Source organism: Protomyctophum parallelum (assembly GCF_964188405.1).
Source record: "Protomyctophum parallelum genome assembly, chromosome: 5".
Lineage (NCBI taxonomy): Eukaryota > Metazoa > Chordata > Actinopteri > Myctophiformes > Myctophidae > Protomyctophum > Protomyctophum parallelum.
The window spans coordinates 17872610-17892772 of record NC_139702.1 but is presented as its reverse complement, the minus strand read 5'-3'; the positions used below and the strand labels follow the sequence as shown (position 1 = coordinate 17892772).

General features: G+C 45.7%; 1 protein-coding gene across 5 annotated transcripts in view; it reads left to right on the top strand.

Annotated features, from left to right (window-relative positions):
• Window positions 1-20163, top strand: part of LOC310859259 (multidrug resistance-associated protein 1-like) — an 85803-nt gene that overhangs the window by 17180 nt on the left and 48460 nt on the right. For all 5 annotated transcript variants that reach the window (XM_083765669.1, XM_083765673.1, XM_083765670.1 and 2 more), the window contains 6 exons: window positions 3471-3593; window positions 7779-7840; window positions 9963-10094; window positions 11591-11815; window positions 15766-15943; window positions 18281-18442. In XM_083765669.1, the coding sequence (XP_083621795.1) occupies window positions 3471-3593; window positions 7779-7840; window positions 9963-10094; window positions 11591-11815; window positions 15766-15943; window positions 18281-18442 (882 nt within the window). The remainder of the gene's footprint in view (window positions 1-3470; window positions 3594-7778; window positions 7841-9962; window positions 10095-11590; window positions 11816-15765; window positions 15944-18280; window positions 18443-20163) is intronic.

Here is a 20163-nt window from a genome sequence, read left to right as displayed (position 1 = left end):
ATAGTTCCACACATTGCTCCTATAATATGACTGGAACTATATCCCGTTAGAATGATAGAATGAGCACTTCCGCATTCTATTGTTACAACGGGAGTCAACGCTATGGTGTCGCCACTCTCTCTCTTACTAGATTACTCTGATGTCAACCAGGTTTAAACTCGGTGACCCCGCAAAGCCTGAGCCTGGAGTGGAGGCGTCGTCTATCTGCAGTGTGATTTATATCTGTTCAATCTTCCAAAGTTAACCAAGGTGTGTGTTGGCAGGACTATAGCTGTGCGTGCGTGTGTGTGTGCGCGTGTGTGTGTGTGTGTGTGTGTGTGTGTGTGTGTGCGCGTGTGTGTGTGTGTGTGTGTGTGTGCGTGTGTGTGTGTGTGTGTGTGTGTGTGTGTGTGTGTGTGCGTGTGTGTGGGCGTGTGTGCGTGTGTGTGTGTGTGTGTGTGTGTGTGTGTGTGTGTGTGTGTGTGCGTGTTGACACAAAGTAGGGCCTGTGTGTGTGTGTGTGTGTTTGTCCGGTCTGAGATGCTTGACCTACATATCTACCTCCCACTCACTGACCACTCTGACCTTGTTTTGGCCATGTGGTGACCACCACCCCCCTCCCCACCCCCTTCCTTCACACCCCCTGTTCCGGCAGCATGCACAGACACACACACACACACACACACAGTCCGCACACACGCACGCACACGCTCGCACACCAATACTCGCAGAAATGTGTTTACTATGGGCCCTGGCTTTAACACACATGCCTGTACCAAACACGCACACACACACACACACACACACACACACACACACACACACACACACACACATGTGCGCACGTGCACACACACACACACACACACACACACACACACACACACATGCACACAGTCCGCACACACGCACGCACACGCTCGCACACCAATACTCGCAGAAATGTGTTTACTATGGGCCCTGGCTTTAACACACATGCCTGTACCACACACGCACACACACACACACACACACACACACACACACACACACACACACACACACACACACACGCCCGTATACCACATGCACAACACCGGCCCAGTCGTGGTGGAACAGAACAGAACAGAACAGAACAGAACAGGACAGGACAGGACAGGACAGGACAGGCGTGGTGCTGATGACAGAGTTGTAAACAAACGGCTCTGCCAAAGATAGCCACCCCGACCGTCTATATGTCGAGAAAAACAACCCAAAATCTTCACAGAATGTGTTTTTTTTGGTTAGCTGTTAATATCTTGGTTCTGGTTCTGATTTAAAGGAGCCTATAAACAGGTTTGTTTGGAACCACGAATATGTCTATTTACAGATATATATATTTTTTTTTGGGGGGTGGGGGGGGGGGCTCTTTGAGCGTGACTGACTTGGTGTGTTTTTTTTAAGGTGGCATTTAATTTATATAAAGTGCACCATTAAAGACTCTGGGGTTTGTTTTGCGTCCTGATTGGGGCTCCGGTGGTTCAAAATAATCTTTATTGTGTCTGTGAGTCCTTTTGGGTTTAACTAACTCATATCCTGCACTATATAATGTGTAAGCATGGGGAAAACCACCGTGGAGTGTTTAACCCACACTGGGAGGGGAACGGCATCGAGTTACACACACACACACACACACACACACACACACACACACACACACACACACACACACACACACACACACACACACACACACACACACACCACAGGAAGACGTGATTAGTTTGGCGATGTTCAAAGAGAACTGAAATGTTTTTTGTTGTTGTTTTTTTTAACCTTCGTTTTAGTAGAAGAACAATGTTATGTTTTCTGTGGACCAGGACTTGAAGGATGAATCTAAGACATAATCTGGAAGTAAACAAAGTGCATGGGAATATTGACATTCAATTACATTTTCAATTCAAATGGGGTCTTTATTTGCATGAGAAAACATATACGTTTACATTGCCAAAAAGTAGAACATCCATCCATCTTCAACCGCTTATCCGTAGTCGGGTCACGGGAGCAACAGCTCCACCAGAGAGCTCCAGACTTCCCTCTCCAGAGCAACATTAGTGACTTCCTCCTGGGGGATCCCGAGACGTTCCAAGGCCAGTGAGTCGATGTGTTTCCTCCATCTGCACCTTGGTCTGCCCCGGGGTCTCCTCCCAGTGGGACGTGATCCTTTATACCCACCGGGGTCTCCTCCCAGTGGGACGTGGACCTTGGTCTGCCCCGGGGTCTCCTCCCAGTGGGACGTGATCCTTGGTCTGCCCCGGGGTCTCCTCCCAGTGGGACGTGATCCTTGGTCTGCCCCGGGGTCTCCTCCCAGTGGGACGTGGTCCTTGGTCTGCCCCGGGGTCTCCTCCCAGTGGGACGTGGTCCTTGGTCTGCCCCGGGGTCTCCTCCCAGTGGGACGTGATCCTTGGTCTGCCGTCTCCTCCCAGTGGGACGTGCATCGAGGACCTCCCTAGGGAGACGCCTGAGAGGCGTCCTAACCAGATGCCTCGAGGACCTCCCTAGGGAGACGCCCGAGAGGCATCCTAACCAGATGCCTCGAGGACCTCCCTAGGGAGACGCCCGAGAGGCATCCTAACCAGATGCCTGAAGTTTGAACCACCTCAGCTGGCTCCTTTCCAGGCATCTCAAAGTCACACGGGAGAGACTCGGAGTAAAAAGTAGAACAATACAATCAAAACAAAATACAGTTGAAAGTCAGAATCTCAAATAAATCAATTTTCTATGTACAGTACCTACCGAGATCACTCGATGCAGATAGTGCAGAGACACACAATGATTAGTATATTCTTTAAGGTGGTTGTGTTCCATTTGATATCCTTCTCCTATATCACAGCAGCTCAGCTGTGTTTTGCACATTGTTGTACAGTATCTTTTGTCCACGTACGTATGGGTGATTGTCCCATTCTGGGCGGGAACCCCTTTTGGTGTTAACATCATGTCGTGCTTTAGCTATTGAAAAATAGCAGATCTACAAGCTCATAGCGTGCCACCGAGTGGCGTGCTACGAGCTTGTAGGTCTGCTATTTTTGAAAAATCGAAGAACCACTGACATAGAAACACGGCTTTTTCAGAAAACTGAAAACTGTAGAAGACATTTTTTTTAATCTGATCTCAGGTCAGAATGGGTTAAATCTGTGGGAAGTATTATGCAACACTGAACGTCTAATTCCTGTATATTGTCTTCATGTTTCTTCCAGGGCATCTGAAGGTCTAATTCCTGTATTGTCTTCATGTTTCTTCCAGGGCATCTGAAGGTCTAATTCCTGTATTTTCTTCATGTTTCTTCCAGGGCATCTGAAGGTCTAATTCCTGTATTTTCTTCATGTTTCTTCCAGGGCGTCTGAAGGTCTAATTCCTGTATTGTCTTCATGTTTCTTCCAGGGCATCTGAAGGTCTAATTCCTGTATTGTCGTCATGTTTCTTCCAGGGCGTCTGAAGGTCTAATTCCTGTATTGTCTACATGTTTCTTCCAGGGCGTCTCGTCGGACATGGTGCGATACCTGGCCTTCTTCTCTTACTTCTCCCTCCAGCTGGCACAGCTCATCCTGTGCTGCTTCGCTGACCGGGCTCCGGGAGGGAAGGTCCTGTTAGAAAAGGTATGTACGGTCGTATGTTTCTACCTATTTCCACTGACAAAAACGAATGGAAACTAAATGAAAACTAAGCTACGATGACTAAAACTAAGACTAAATATACTGACAATTTCATCGACAAATAAAAACTAGACTAAAATGTTAGGAAGGGACTAGTGGACAAGAGATCCAGTATAAGTCATTTTACACTTGGTTGCATGCTGAAAATAGCCGATCTACAAGCTCACAATTGTGAGCTTGTAGATCGGCTATTTTCAGCACGTGTAAAAACAGTCATTACGACGGCATCAAGACCCGCCAAAATACATTTTAGTCGACTAATTCAACTGTAGATTTAGTCGACTAAATCTTATGACATTTAGTCGACTAAAACTAGACTAACACACACATTCCAGGTGACTAAAATGTGACTAAAACTAAATGAAGTTTCATTCCAAAGACTATGACTAAACTAAAATAGAAATTTGCTGCCAAAAACAACACTGGTATGTACGTATACCGTGGAAGACAACAAGAATGTAGACCTCTTCCGTCAAATAGTGTTGCATTTCCTCCTCCTCCAACGTGCCTGAAAAGCCATCCTGCTGTGGTTTGGTTTTGTCCACAGTCACACTTTCCCTTTTGGAGGAAGCAGTGATTCACTTCCTCCTCATGCCTCAGTCACTCCCGCTCCCACACTCTGGGCTGTATTTTGCGTGTCTTAAGTACCAGGTCTTATTCCCTAACTTGAGTACCAGGTATTCCCTAACTTGAGTAAACTAAAGACCTGGAGGCGTGACCAATGCTCTTTGGCCACTCAGAATAGCCAAATGGCATTGATCACGCCTCCAGGTGTGATCAATGTCTCTGCTCTGTTCGTCAACAGAGCATGTCTGAAATAAGTGTCAAAGCTGAAATTGACATGTAAATATGAAAAAGAATGCCCAAACATGTAGCTATTGTAATGTTAGAGACCACAGAAGTGATCCTTTCAAGCCTGTTTTCTCAACTCGCTGTTTCTCTGCAAGACATTACTCTATAAGCCATATCTCCAAAACTGGTGGGTCAAACTGAACAACCAATATGTCAATTTGAAGCTATGATTCCCTGCTTTGATATGAAATGAAAAAACTAAAATTCAAAATAATCCAATGGCAGTCTCCCAGTCAAATTTGGTCACATTTAATATGAATTCAATATAATTGGTTTTGCCTTTTCGGCTTCGTAATGAAAAAAGTGCAGGGCAGATTATGACAAATAACTGAACTATGCCAAGACAATACTGGCATTTGTATAATTGTTATAAACTATAGCATGATAGATGATGCCACGTTGTAAGCTTGTAGATCTGCTATTTTTCTGCTTCTTTTTATGTCTTTCTACATGGAAACGATTCTACAAGATGTATACAAGCTCCGCTGCGTGGCACGGAATTATACAGATCCCCAAAAATCTGTCTTTCAAATTAAAAAAAATAAAAAATACACCCAGATTCGTCGGAAAAACATTTTATACAGTTCTAAAAACGGCAACACAAATAACATTGCCGTGTGACTATAGTGTAAATGAAGCCTCAATAATAAATCAACAGTCATACTGTGTAAGTACAGTATGACGTCGTACAGTGAGTGGGTGATACACATTAAGCCATTTTAGCCGGGAACCCGTTTTTGGTGTTAGCATCACGTTATGCTTTAGCTATTGAAAAATAGCAGATCTACAAGCTCATAGCGCGCCACCGAGTGGCGCGCTACGAGCTTGTAGGTCTGCTATTTTTGAAAAATCGAAGAACGACTGACATAGAAACATAGCTTTTTCAGAAAACTGTCAGGATGTAGAAGAACATTTTTAGAATCTGATCTCAGGTCAAAATGCTGTTAAAGAACCACCATTCTTCTGTGCCTTAGAATCTGATCTCAGGTCAAAATGCGTTATAAAGAACCACCATTCTTCTGTGCCTTATAGAATCTGATCTCAGGTCAGAATGGGTTAAGAGGACTGGGTGGAAAAGTCCCCTAGCATGGTTGGTTGCGGCCGCTCGCTGGCTGGCTGTAGAGGGAGGCTTTGGAGTGAGGATTGGAAGGAAGCCACAGCCTGGTTGCGTGGTGGTGGTGGTGGTGACTACACCCATCGGCTCCCTTCCCTGCTTCTGTCTCCTCCTTGTGCCGTGCTTTCCCCCCCACACGGCCCACGCTTTGGTCAGGGACCGGTTCAGAGGAAGTGAGGGGTGAGGGTCGGAGAGAGAGAGAGAGAGAGAGAGAGAGAGAGAGACGATAATAAAGAGATCAGCCAATAAGCACTCTGGTGGCAGGCTAGGGTGGGGAGGCTGAGTTCACATTTAGCGTGAACGTAGTACACATTTGTGTGTGTGTGTGTGTGTGTGTGTGTGTGTGTGTGTGTGTGTGTGTGTGTGTGTGTGTGTGCGTGTGCGTGTGCGTGTGTGTGTGTGTCAGGTACAGTCATTGATGACACATCTCCACCCTCCAGACCAAAACATTTCCTCTCCACTGTGTACTGTACGCTGTACTGTAACACCTTTAACGCTGTCCTTCTTTACCGCGTATTTGGATGCTGGTGCAGAAACACATACTGTACGCTGTACTGTAACACCTTTAACGCTGTCCTTCTTTACCGCGTATATGGATGCTGTCCTTCTTTACCGCGTATATGGATGCTGTCCTTCTTTACCGCGTATATGGATGCTGGTGCAGAAACACATAGCATTTACAATTCAGCCATTTATGGCAGACGCTCTTAATCCAGAGCGATTTACAGTAAGCAAGAACAACAACATGGTAATACATCAAACACATAGAAATCATCGTCTTGGAATCAAACGTTATAAGCTATAAGAAACTAACAGCCAACGGTAGAATGTCTGTACAAATGAAATAAGCATATTATATACACTATAGAGAGTGCGCTATCCATGTCTACATGGATGATATGCCTATCTAAATTACATACTAAAATTACCGTACATAAGTCTATATTTAGTTAGAGTGAATCAATCCTTGCCATGTGTAATGTAAGCAGTGTTGTCTTTGGCAGCTATTTTAGTTTTAGTCGTAGTCTCTTGAATAGTTTTCACTTAGTTTTAGTCACATTTTAGTCACCTGGAATATTTTAGTGTTTAGTCTAGTTTTAGTCGACTAAATGTCATATGATTTTAGTCGACAAAATCTACAGTTGATTTTGTCGACTAAAATGTGTTTTGACAGGCCTTGATGTCGTTGTAATGACATATTTTTTTTTGCAACTTTGGTTGCAGCGCGCGTTGTGAGATTGTATATCTGCTATTTTCAGCATGCAACCCAGCATAAAACTGGATCTCTTGTCCACTAGTCCCTTAATAACATTTTAGTCTAGTTTTTATTTGTTGACGAAATTGTCAGTATATTTAGTCTTAGTTTTAGTCATCATAGATTCGTTTTTATTTCGTTTTAGTCAGTCGACGAACATTTTTTGTCTTCGTTTTTTTCGTCGACGAAAACAACACTGAATGTAACACAATAACACCCCGCGATGGTGAGCATAACGGCCTCCCTGATGTTTCCGCGTAAAGAGCCGGTTGTTTTGCGCTATAGGCAGTGTTGTTTTCGTCGACTAATACTCGAAAACTGTTCGTCGACTACCTTTTTCCACTGAAGAAAACTACATGGAAACTAAATTAAAACCGTGCTATGGTGACTAAGACTATGACTAAATATACTGACAATTTCGTCAACAAATAAAAACTACACCAAAATGTTAGGAAGGGACTAGTGGACAACAGATCCAGTATACGTCATTTTACACTTGGTTGCTGCGACGCGTTGTGAGCTTGTAGATCAGCTATTTTCAGCAAGTGTAAAATCAGTTATTATGACGGCAACAAGGCCCGCCAAAATACATTTTAGTCGACTAAATCGCCTGTAGATTTAGTCGACTAAAATCTTATGATATTTAGTCGACTAAAACTAGACAAAACACTAGAACATTCCAGGTGACTAAAATGTGACGAAAACTAAGTGAAAAATATGTAAGAGACTATGACTAAAACTAAAATAGAAATTTGCTGCCAAAAACAACACTGGCTGTAGGGAGGTTTTTTTATTTCATAATGAAAAGCGTGCTGGCGGTTGTTTTGGTTGGGTCGGTCGGTTGACGACCGTGTGGTCTGTAATCTGTTTCAGAATCCCTGACCGTGTGGTCTGTAATCTGTTTCAGAATCCCTGTCCCGAGAAAGACGCTTCCTTCCTGTCAAAGATGCTCTTTTGGTGGTTCACGGGGTAAGACGATGACTCACATGTACACTCCATGGTTGTCTGTTTGTGTTTCTGTTTTTCATTTCTCGTGTGAATGTGTGTGACTCATTTTTTTTCCGTTGTTTGTTTGTTTGTTGTGATCTCCCTCATCATGTATCCAGGCTGGTGGTTTAAGGGATATCTTTCCCTTCAAAGGATATATTTCCATTTGCAAAATGATACGATACTATACATATAAGTCAATGTTGCTGTTTTCATTTCGATATTATACTTCGATTCTTGAAATTAAAAAACGATTTTTCGATGCAGTTACTATATCGTTCATCAGGCTGGTGGTGAAGGATATCTTATGCTTGTCGTTTCTCCCTCATCGTGTCTCCAGGCCAGTGGTTCAGGTTTATTTGTCATTAGCCATGGTTCATGACTCTCGTATTCATACGAGAGTCATGAAGAAACTGCACCCTGTTTTTGGCGCTCGCTACATTTACAACTTTTCCGTATATATATAAACATTCGGAATTCAAATATAAAGTACTCACATTTTGTCCCACGGGTGTTAGTTAGTTACAGCACCAGCGATTAGAATTTCTGCATCCCACGTTGTTTAATAAAAAGCATTTTTATCCGAGCTGTTATTTTGCCATTGGCTTTCAACTACGCGCCCCTATCGGTCGGGAGGAGGGTGGCACTCGGTGTGTTCGATATAGGTACGCTGACCACCCTGCCAATACAGACTAATAGGCGAGTGCGCTCCCGGTGTGCAACTGTGGATTTCCCAAACGAACCCCGTTTGAAAAAAGTAGCCGGGGAGCTCGGACAAAAATGCTTTTTAATTAAACAACGCGGGATGCAGCAATGCTAATCGCTGGTGCAGCAACTAACTAACACCCGTGGGACACTTTGTGAGTACTTTATATTTGAAATCTGAATGTTTATATATACGGAAATCTTGTAAATGCAGCGAGCGCCAAAAACAGGGTGCAGTTACTGTCATGATAATCATCATGGCAGTCATGTTTCAGGGCTAATTTGTCATGTGTATACTGTAGATAGTAGATACAGAGTATAAATACAATGAAAATTATTTTGCTCAGAGCACTCTCAGTCTTACATACACAGGACATAAACAAATATCTATAGTGCAAGAAAAAGACAAAAAAAACAGGAAAATAAAAGTGCAAGTGAAGTGACAAAACAGTGCAATACAGTTCAAGGGCAGTTGTTCAGCAGCCTGACTGCCTGGGGGTAGAAACTGTCACTGAGACGGGTGGTGGTGCGAGATTTGATGGTCTGGTAGCGTTTTTTGTAAGGGAGTGGTTTGAACAGGGTATTTGCGTGGGATATCTGGTCTCTTCCATGATGTTGTGGGCTTTTTTCATACAACGAGTGGTGGAGATGTTGTGGAGAGAGACTGGGTAATTCTGTGCTGCCGATGATTTTAGCTGCTGTTTTAACGGTCCTCTGCAACTTGTTGCAGTCCTGAAGTGAAGGGGTATCTTATATGTTTGTTGTTGTTGTGTTGCCAGGTTGGTGGTGAAGGGGTATCTTATATGTTTGTTGTTGTTGTGTTGCCAGGTTGGTGGTGAAGGGGTATCTTATATGTTTGTTGTTGTTGTGTTGCCAGGTTGGTGGTGAAGGGGTATCTTATATGTTTGTTGTTGTGTTGCCAGGTTGGTGGTGAAGGGGTATCTTATATGTTTGTTGTTGTTGTTGTGTTGCCAGGTTGGTGGTGAAGGGGTATCTTATATGTTTGTTGTTGTGTTGCCAGGTTGGTGGTGAAGGGGTATCTTATATGTTTGTTGTTGTTGTGTTGCCAGGTTGGTGGTGAAGGGGTATCTTATATGTGTGTTGTTGTGTTGCCAGGTTGGTGGTGAAGGGGTATCTTATATGTTTGTTGTTGTGTTGCCAGGTTGGTGGTGAAGGGGTATCTTATATGTTTGTTGTTGTTGTGTTGCCAGGTTGTTGGTGAAGGGGTATCTTATACAGTATGTTGTTGTGTTGCCAGGTTGGTGGTGAAGGGGTATCTTATACAGTATGTTGTTGTGTTGCCAGGTTGGTGGTGAAGGGGTATCTTATACAGTATGTTGTTGTGTTGCCAGGTTGGTGGTGAAGGGGTATCTTATACAGTATGTTGTTGTGTTGCCAGGTTGGTGGTGAAGGGGTACCGGACGCCCCTGGAAGCGGAGGACTTGTGGACACTGAGGAACGAAGACACCTCCGACAAGATCATCTCCGACCTGGAGCAGGAGTGGACGGCCGAATGCGCCAAACTTCAGAAGTAAAAAAAAAAATATATGTATTATAAAACGCATCGCCCATTTTCAATCTATATGCACGCACACACACACACACACACACACACACACACACACACACACACACACACACACACACACACACACACACACACACACACACACACACACACAATAATCATCACCCCAAGTCAGAGTTAGGAGTACAATGTCCAGTGCCACCTTAAGACATGTGTTAAGTCTGACAGAATGTTCATCCATGTGTGACTCTCTACTGAGTGTCTTTCATGTTCGTCCTGACTCATCTTTCATTCTATTTCTGACCCAGGAGAGCTTTAATTAATCCAGCGTACCGTCCTAACTATTATAACTCAAAGAAGACCAAAGGAATCCATTCCATGTTTTATTGTAAAATGTGGGTCTGGAGGATTTAGTGTCACTTGTTGTGTTTATGGTAGCCTATATAACTCCAGGCAATGTTATCATCTTCCGCCAGAAACATTTTGGGACTAAAAATAAGAGATATTCCACCGAGAGGACGCGTCTCGCTGCGACGTCAAGAAACCAGAACACTGTCCCATTTCCAAGCTCGTTATAACGTCCAGGCTTTGAAGACGGAGGTCGTTAAGCCCAATAGACCTCGCATTAACGGACTCTCGTTAGAGAGAAACGGTTTTAACAGCTGTCTGTGCATCACTGACGGGGAGAGGAACAACAATGACTGCTTCTCTGTTTGTTTTACAGTAACAGTAAAGACTTGAAAGGCGCCGTGTTGGCCGTGTTAATATTTCAGCAGATTCGTTTTATTTTTTTAATAACACACCATTTAGTCTTCTGAAATTGTTTAGTAGCTTAGTCTATAGTCTTAGTCATAGGGCTCCATTTTCCTCAACACTAAACCCCTTATCCCAACACTTCTTTGCCTTTATTGAGCGGTGCAACCACTCCAAGGAACAGCAATGCCCGTGTCTGCCTAACTATGTGGCCATGAGCACGAGAATGACTATTAGTACCAGTAGGGGCGCTGTTGTGCCAGAAACGGAGAGAGAGATAGTGCTGCAATCTCAGTTCACACAGGTGTGATTTTTTTTTTTACTATTTTGCTAAACATTTTTAAATAGTTAAAATGGCCAGTCCACAAGCTCACAACGTGTCAATATACACCGGCCAGTTGAACTGTTCAAAAAAGGGTTTCAAAATGTAGGGATAAGGGGTTTAGTTTAAATGTAGGGATAAGGGGTTTAGTTTAAATGTAGGGATAAGGGGTTTAGATGTAAATGTAGGGATAAGGGGTTTAGATGTAAATGTAGGGATAAGGGGTTTAGTTTAAATGTAGGGATAAGGGGTTTAGATGTAAATATAGGGATAAGGGGTTTAGATGTAAATGTAGGGATAAGGGGTTTAGTATAATAAATGTAGGGATAAGGGGTTTAGCTCTGGTGACGAAAACGGAGAACAAAATTACCACTGCATGTCGGGTCCATCACTGTCTGTAACCGTGGTTTGTCTCCCCCTGCAGGCAGGAGAAGGCGTTGGCGTCGGGGTCAGGGGGCGTGGCTCTGGGTCTGGCCAGCTGCAGACTGCCCGACCAGGCCCAGCTCCTCCGGAAGCTGCGCAAGGAGCAGAGCTCCGGGTTCTTCCTGCTCCGGGCGCTGGCGCGCAACTTTGGCCCGTACTTCCTGACCGGCACCATGTGCATCATCTTCCACGACGCCTTCATGTTCGCCATCCCGCAGGTGTTGAGGTGAGAACACTGTGTTGTTTTGTCGACTAAAACTAAGAAAGAAAACTAAATGGAAACTAAATTAAAACTATGCTATGGTGACTAAAACTAGGACTAAATATACTGACAATTTCGTCAAGAAATAAAAACTAGACTAAAATGTTAGGAAGGGACTAGTGGACAAGAGATCCAGTATAAGTCATTTTACACTTGGTTGCATGCTGAAAATAGCAGATCTACAAGCTCACAACGCGTCGCAGCTTGTAGATCAGCTATTTTCAACAAGGCCCGCAAAAAATACATTTTAGTCGACTAAATCACCTGTAGATTTAGTCGACTAAAATCTTATGACATTTAGTCGACTAAAACTAGACTAACACTAATACATTCCAGGTGACTAAAATGTGACTAAGACTATGACTAAAACTAAAATAAAAACAAAAACAACACTGTTGAGAACACTGTCCATGCTCACCATAGCACAGGTGTTGAGGAGAGAACACTGTCCACGTTCACCATAGCACAGGTGTTGAGGAGAGAACACTGTCCATGTTCACCATAGCACAGGTGTTGAGGAGAGAACACTGTCCACGTTCACCATAGCACAGGTGTTGAGGAGAGAACACTGTCCATGTTCACAATAGCACAGGTGTTGAGGAGAGAACACTGTCCATGTTCACCATAGCACAGGTGTTGAGGTGAGAACATCTTTACCATAGCACAGGTGTTGAGGTCCAGAACACTGTCTATGTTCACCATAGCACAGGTGTTGAGGTGAGAACATGTTCACCATAGCACAGGTGTTGAGGTGAGAACATGTTCACCATAGCACAGGTGTTGAGGAGAGAACACTGTCCATGTTCACCATAGCACAGGTGTTGAGGTGAGAACATGTTCACCATAGCACAGGTGTTGAGGAGAGAACACTGTCTATGTTCACCATAGCACAGGTGTTGAGGAGAGAAGACTGTCTATGTTCACCATAGCACAGGTGTTGAGGTGAGAACACTGTCCACGTTCACCATAGCACAGGTGTTGAGAACACTGTCTATGTTCACCACATTGTAGGCTCTACAGAGCCGAACCCACTTTTATTCGGCTCTAAAATAGGAGTATTAATCGGCCCTTAATCTTTGCTTAGAATTGGACGGAATGATTTAGATCTAGAGTTATTCACGTTTTAAGATTTTCGATCTGATCCGCTAAAATGGGCGGTTTTGATCAATAAATCTCCGTCCTGACCGCTAGGGCGTTGCAATTTGATATGACGGAGAACTCCGTTTATGCTGCGGCTCGGGGTGTTAAACCCCAGCTGCTGCGCGGGGTTTCCTCGTGCTAAATGCAGGGGGCCTGGCTGCAGTTCCAGCTCTGACCACCACGGCTTCAACGTTGGCAAGCCTTTCTCAGGAGGGTTTTGGTAGAGCTTTGACACCAAACAAACAAACAAACTAAGAAAACTATGCTAATCAAAACATATCATTTTTGGAGATTGCTGTCCAAACCCATGCAACCGCTACTATATATATATCCAGATGATATCGACAACATTGTCTTCAGTGCGTCTTGACATGGGACACCCAAACAACCTGCATGCCAACCCCCAAAACAGACCGTATGATGGCTGACCGCTCCAGACCACGCCAGGCCAGGCCAGGCCAGGCCACGCCAGGCCAGGCCAGGCGGTGTGACATCCGTCCGTCCCACCGTGGTAGAGCCGCCGGTCAGACAGGAATGTTGTTGTTGATCACACGAGGACGTGTTAATTACGGTCGCGGAGCTGTGAGCAACTGGGAAGGAGAGATGACCACAGCCCAGTGTGAGACGCACAGCAGCAACACGCAGCATGCTGGGCTCTAAAAGGCAGAAATGCTGGTCAGACCACAATAAGGGAGCCGCTCGCCAAATGTGAGGGCTTGAATCTGGCCACAAGAGGAGCACGTATTATACGCGCTGTTGTGCTGTGTGCGTGTGCGTGTGTGTGTGTGTGTGTGTGTGTGTGTGTGTGAGCCTGCACAAGCTCAAGACCATTGGTTTACAGTGTGGATAGCTTTATTTGACATCAAGTCGTGATAGACGGTGCAGATATAATAAGCTATTATTCAAGGTTGGAGGTGTACAGGTACATTAAGAGTCAAATGTATACTGTAGGACTACACACATACTGTACAAAAGCAGAAAAAAGACTGCGGAAGCAGACAAACCCAAAGTCCTGCAACACTCCCAAGTTAGAGAAGATATCCTTCTAGGTGCTCTAAGTCTCTGCAGTGGCGTCACTACGCTATAGAAACAAATTAACTATGTTTAAAACAACGGTTTTGTATCAGACCAAACACTACTCTAAAATGAATAGATTCAAGCTGTGGCAAGTGGCATTATATATCAAATTCGGTCTCTTTTCTGTTTAGCCAATTATGAAAAGAAACTAAGAAAACAGCCAAAACAATGCGCTGTCAATCTATAAGGCCATGTTACGCAGCACGGAAAACTAAAAAGTGGCAAGCTAGAAATGCTTAATAAAGTAAACAACAAAATAATCAAGTACTGTAAAACACTGGCATTTTATTTTAAACTGTTCATTTTGTTTCTCAAAGCTGTTTTGACCACAATAAATGAGCTGATGGGCAGAATGGACAGTTAGTTGCGTAGCAGCGGCAGCGCTGTATGCGCCCATGCACTATTAATTATGCTCAAGTCCTCCATGTAAAATGCAGCAACATTCCATTTCCAACACAACAATGTCCATATGAAATCTCCATATCTCCATATGAAAAGCTTCGTTTGAAGACCACCCACAGGCAGCAGGTCACTTGAATTAGCACCCTGGACAGCGGGTTGAGAGGAGAAAAAAAGAGAGAAGAAAAGACGTGAAGTTGAGCTATAAAAATATGGTGACGGCGCACCACGAAAATTAGACAGCAATTATGTAATTAAATAAAGAGGCTTTGCCTCTGCGCTCTGCTTACCTTATAGGTGAACCTTCCGGGATTTTCTCTCTGCAAAATCATCTATCAGGTCCTTCACATCCAGCTGGCGTGCACGGGTATTCTCGATGGACAGAGTGGCAAGTCCACTGAGACGACCCTGTCCCATTGTACTCCTCAGATAACTTTTGGTCAGCTTTAGTTTTGAGAATGACCGTTCGGCTGATGCCACTGTGAGTGGAATGGTTAGGAAAAGTATTTTTCTACAATGGTTTGCGACGTAAAATCAACCTCAGTTAACAATATATTGTTAACCCTCTAACACCCGCATTAATTTCTACTTGCAAAAAAATGATTTCAACCTTACTACTACTTTGTGCTACTAGGACTAAGACTAAAAAATATGTTAAAAAAATAAAGTTTGATGAAAAAATTATAATAATTATATAATAATTATATAATAATATAATAAATTAATTATTAACATTTGGGGGATATCTTTCACAATAATGAATAAAACATGTTCTAGACATTCTTATGATCACAAAAAAACATATATTACAATTATTGTACCTACTTTTATTGTACCCCCTCCCCCTCCTCCTCCCCCTCCCCCTCCTCCTCCCCCTCCCCTCCCCCTCCTCCTCCTCCTCCTCCTCCTCCTCCTCCTCCTCCTCCTCCCCCTCCTCCTCCCCCTCCTCCTCCTCCTCCTCCTCCTCCTCCTCCTCCTCCTCCTCCTCCTCCTCCCCCTCCCCCTTCCCCTCTCCTCCTCCTCCTCCTCCCCCTCCTCCTCCTCCTCCTCCCCCTCCCCCTCCCCCTCCCCCTCCCCTTCCCCTCTCCTCCTCCTCCCCCTCCCCCTTCCCCTCTCCTCCTCCTCCCCCTCCCCTTCCCCTCCTCCTCCTCCTCCTCCTCCTCCTCCTCCTCCTCCTCCTCCTCCTCCTCCTCCTCCCCCTCCTCCTCCTCCTTCTTCTCCTCCCCCTCCCCCTCCTCCTCCTCCCCCTCCTCCTCCTCCTCCCCCTCCTCCTCTCCCCCTCCCCCTCCCGTCCTCAGCCTCTTGTTGGGGTTCATGAGAGACGACAGCGCCCCCTTGTGGAAGGGCTACTTCTACGCCACCCTGATGTTCCTGCTGTCGTGCCTCCAGTCGCTGTTCCACCACCAGTACATGTACACCTGCTTCAGCGTGGGCATGAGGGTGAAGACCGCCGTCATGGGCCTGGTCTACAGGAAGGTGGGTTAAAACACATTTATAGGACCTCCGTCATGGGCCTGGTCTACAGGAAGGTGGGTTAAAACACATTTATAGGACCTCCGTCATGGGCCTGGTCTACAGGAAGGTGGGTTAAAACACATTTATAGGACCTCCGTCGTGGGCCTGGTCTACAGGAAGGTGGGTTAAAAACACATTTATAGGACCTCCGTCGTGGGCCTGGTCTACAGGAAGGTGGGTTAAAAACACATTTATAGGACCTCCGTCATGGGCCTGGTCTACAGGAAGGTGGGTTAAAACACATTTATAGGACCTCCGTCATGGGCCTGGTCTACAGGAAGGTGGGTTAAAACACATTTATAGGACCTCCGTCATGGGCCTGGTCTACAGGAAGGTGGGTTAAAACACATTTATAGGACCTCCGTCATGGGCCTGGTCTACAGGAAGGTGGGTTAAAACACATTTATAGGACCTCCGTCATGGGCCTGGTCTACAGGAAGGTGGGTTAAAACACATTTATAGGACCTCCGTCGTGGGCCTGGTCTACAGGAAGGTGGGTTAAAAACACATTTATAGGACCTCCGTCGTGGGCCTGGTCTACAGGAAGGTGGGTTAAAAACACATTTATAAGGGGCACGGTGGCACAGTCGGTAGTGCTGTCGCCTCACAGCTAGAAGGTCCTGGGTTCGATTTCCCGCTCGGGACGCTGTGGGTGCTGGCGGCGTGTTTCCTCCTCCGCGTCATCAGTGCCCATACCCGAAGGCGGGGTTGGCGAAAGGGCCTTTCTGTGTGGAGTTTGCATGTTCTCCCCGTGTCCCCTAGGGTAGGTACCCTAACATGTTCTCCCCGTGTCCCCTAGGGTAGGTACCCTCACATGTTCTCCCCGTGACCGCTAGGGTAGGTACCCTCACAAAAAACATGCAGTAATCCTGGTCTCTAAACAGCCTCCCCCTGGCCAGCCGGGGCGCCTGATGGAGGGGAAAGGAACTGGTTGGAATAACGTGTTCCTTCCACGCGCTACGTCCAACCAGGGAAACTCCCCCCCTGTCAGGTGTAAAGGAGCAACTTGGACACTCAGGCATGAGGGAAGCATGAGTTCAAGTCCGTTGCTCTCCCCTTGTCCCCCATATATGGGGACTAGGTTGGTCTCCCCTTGTCCCCCATATATGGGGACTAGGTTGGTCTCCCCTTGTCCCCCATATATGGGGAGTAGGTTGCTCTCCCCTTGTCCCCCATATATGGGGACTAGGTTGGTCTCCCCTTGTCCCCCATATATGGGGACTAGGTTGGTGGAGGGTGTGTAGAGCCCAGGATCACATTAGATGATTGACACAGGGGTGAAAAATGGGTTACAAAATCGTGGGATAAAAAATATATATATAAAAAAGAAAGAAACCCCATGGGGTCCAGGGGGGGGGGGGGGATCAAAAACATCTGAGTTTGAACCGGAGACCGATTGGGTCTCCATTTACCCACTGAGAGCTGTTCATGAGGTGGACAGCCTCTGCCCTTAAACCCATCCATAGGACCGGCTGAGGCCCATTCTAAATGTCTTCTAAATCATGACAGTTTTCTATATCAGTGGTGCTCAATATTTAACCCATTCTGAACGGGAACCCATTTTGGTGTTAGCATCATGTTATGCTTTAGCTATTGAAAAATAGCAGATCTACAAGCTCATAGCGCGTCACCGAGTGGCGCAGGTCGGCTATTTTTGAAAAATCGAACGACTGACATTTTTTTAATCTGATCTCAGGTCAGAATGGGTTAATGTCAATGACCCCATAAATTATATTTAATTGGCCACGACCCCATATCTGAAAATATGTTGCTCCCCACTCCAGTCTGGTCATCAACAGTGTCTTTCTGCTTCCCACTCCAGTCTGGTCATCAACAGTGTCTTTTTGCTTCCCACTCCAGTCTCTGGTCATAAACAGTGTCTTTTTGCTTCCCACTCCAGTCTCTGGTCATCAACAGTGTCTTTCTGCTTCCCACTCCAGTCTGGTCATCAACAGTGTCTTTTTGCTTCCCACTCCAGTCTCTGGTCATAAACAGTGTCTTTTTGCTTCCCACTCCAGTCTCTGGTCATCAACAGTGTCTTTCTGCTTCCCACTCCAGTCTCTGGTCATAAACAGTGTCTTTTTGCTTCCCACTCCAGTCTCTGGTCATCAACAGTGTCTTTCTGCTTCCCACTCCAGTCTCTGGTCATCAACAGTGTCTTTCTGCTCCCCACTCCAGTCTCTGGTCATCAACAGTGTCTTTTTGCTTCCCACTCCAGTCTCTGGTCATCAACAGTGTCTTTCTGCTCCCCACTCCAGTCTTTGGTCATCAACAGTGTCTTTTTGCTTCCCACTGCAGTCTCTGGTCATCAACAGCTCGGCCAGGAGGACTTGTACGGTGGGAGAGATCGTCAACCTGGTCTCGGCCGACACTCAGAAGCTGATGGACTTCGTGGTGTATTTCAACGCCGTGTGGCTCGCTCCCATCGAGATCGCCCTCTGTCTCTACTTCCTGTGGCAGGTAATGTGACGTAAATCGAGTAGTCATAATTAAAAACGCACCGGGCGCAGTACCCCACATGGCCACAAGGGGGGGGGGAAATATCTCACAACGGGTAAGGGCTAGTTATAATAACTAGCCCTTACCCGTTGTGAGATATTTGCCCCCTCCTTGTGGCCGTGGGGGGTACTGCGCCCGATGCGTTTTTAATTCACTAATAAATTCATTAATAATCATTAATGTGTCAAATCAAAAAAAAATCGTTACGCCCTCCATATTCATATGGTCAATGCCTGTGTGAAAAGTGGGAGCGATTGGTGCAGGCAATGAGGAGCTACGGCGGTGTTTCTGACACACAGACAGACAGACAGACAGACATTGTTAGAATTATAGTATGATGATGATGATGATGATGATGATAGTATGATAATAATAATAATAAAAGCAATGGAGAAAAAAAAGAAAAGCAAGGCATAAACATTAACAAACAAGAGCAGTAATGCAATACAGTGAGGACATGAATAACAAATAATTTAAAGATCAATTAAAAGCAATGTTGTAGAAGTGGGTCTTAAAAATGTCCACAGAGGCTGCCTGGCGAAGGTACAGTGGGAGCTTGTTCCATGCCGTCGGCTCGCAGAAGCAAAAAGCTGCTTCCACCGTATTTTTTAGTTGCCATTAATTTCTTTAGGCAAAGCGAGCAGGCCAGCAGTGGAAGACCTTGGGGGGCGGTTTGGGACATTATATTTAGTCAGGCAGTCATGTAGGTATACAGTAGGAAGGTGCGAGACCATTGAGATAGTCCAACCGTAACGATATTATGACGGATGCATCTCACTCTCAACAGCACGGAGATCATTCCTTCTCACTGACGATACTAAATATCCTTCTGGGTCTGATTGCTCTGTCCTCAGCACCTGGGCCCGGCCGCGTTGATACTAAATATCCTTCTGGGTCTGATCTCTCTGTCCTCAGCACCTGGGCCCGGCCGCGTTGATACTAAATATCCTTCTGGTCTGATTGCTCTGTCCTCAGCACCTGGGCCCGGCCGCGCTGATACTAAATATCCTTCTGGTCTGATTGCTCTGTCCTCAGCACCTGGGCCCGGCCGCGTTGATACTAAATATCCTTCTGGTCTGATTGCTCTGTCCTCAGCACCTGGGCCCGGCCGCGTTGATACTAAATATCCTTCTGGTTCTGATTGCTCTGTCCTCAGCACCTGGGCCTGGCCGCGTTGATACTAAATATCCTTCTGGTTCTGATTGCTCTGTCCTCAGCACCTGGGCCCGGCCGCGTTGATACTAAATATCCTTCTGGTCTGATTGCTCTGTCCTCAGCACCTGGGCCCGGCCGCGCTGATACTAAATATCCTTCTGGTTCTGATTGCTCTGTCCTCAGCACCTGGGCCCGGCCGCGTTGATACTAAATATCCTTCTGGTCTGATTGCTCTGTCCTCAGCACCTGGGCCCGGCCGCGTTGATACTAAATATCCTTCTGGTCTGATTGCTCTGTCCTCAGCACCTGGGCCCGGCCGCGCTGATACTAAATATCCTTCTGGTTCTGATTGCTCTGTCCTCAGCACCTGGGCCCGGCCGCGTTGATACTAAATATCCTTCTGGTTCTGATTGCTCTGTCCTCAGCACCTGGGCCCGGCCGCGCTGATACTAAATATCCTTCTGGTCTGATTGCTCTGTCCTCAGCACCTGGGCCCGGCCGCGCTGATACTAAATATCCTTCTGGTT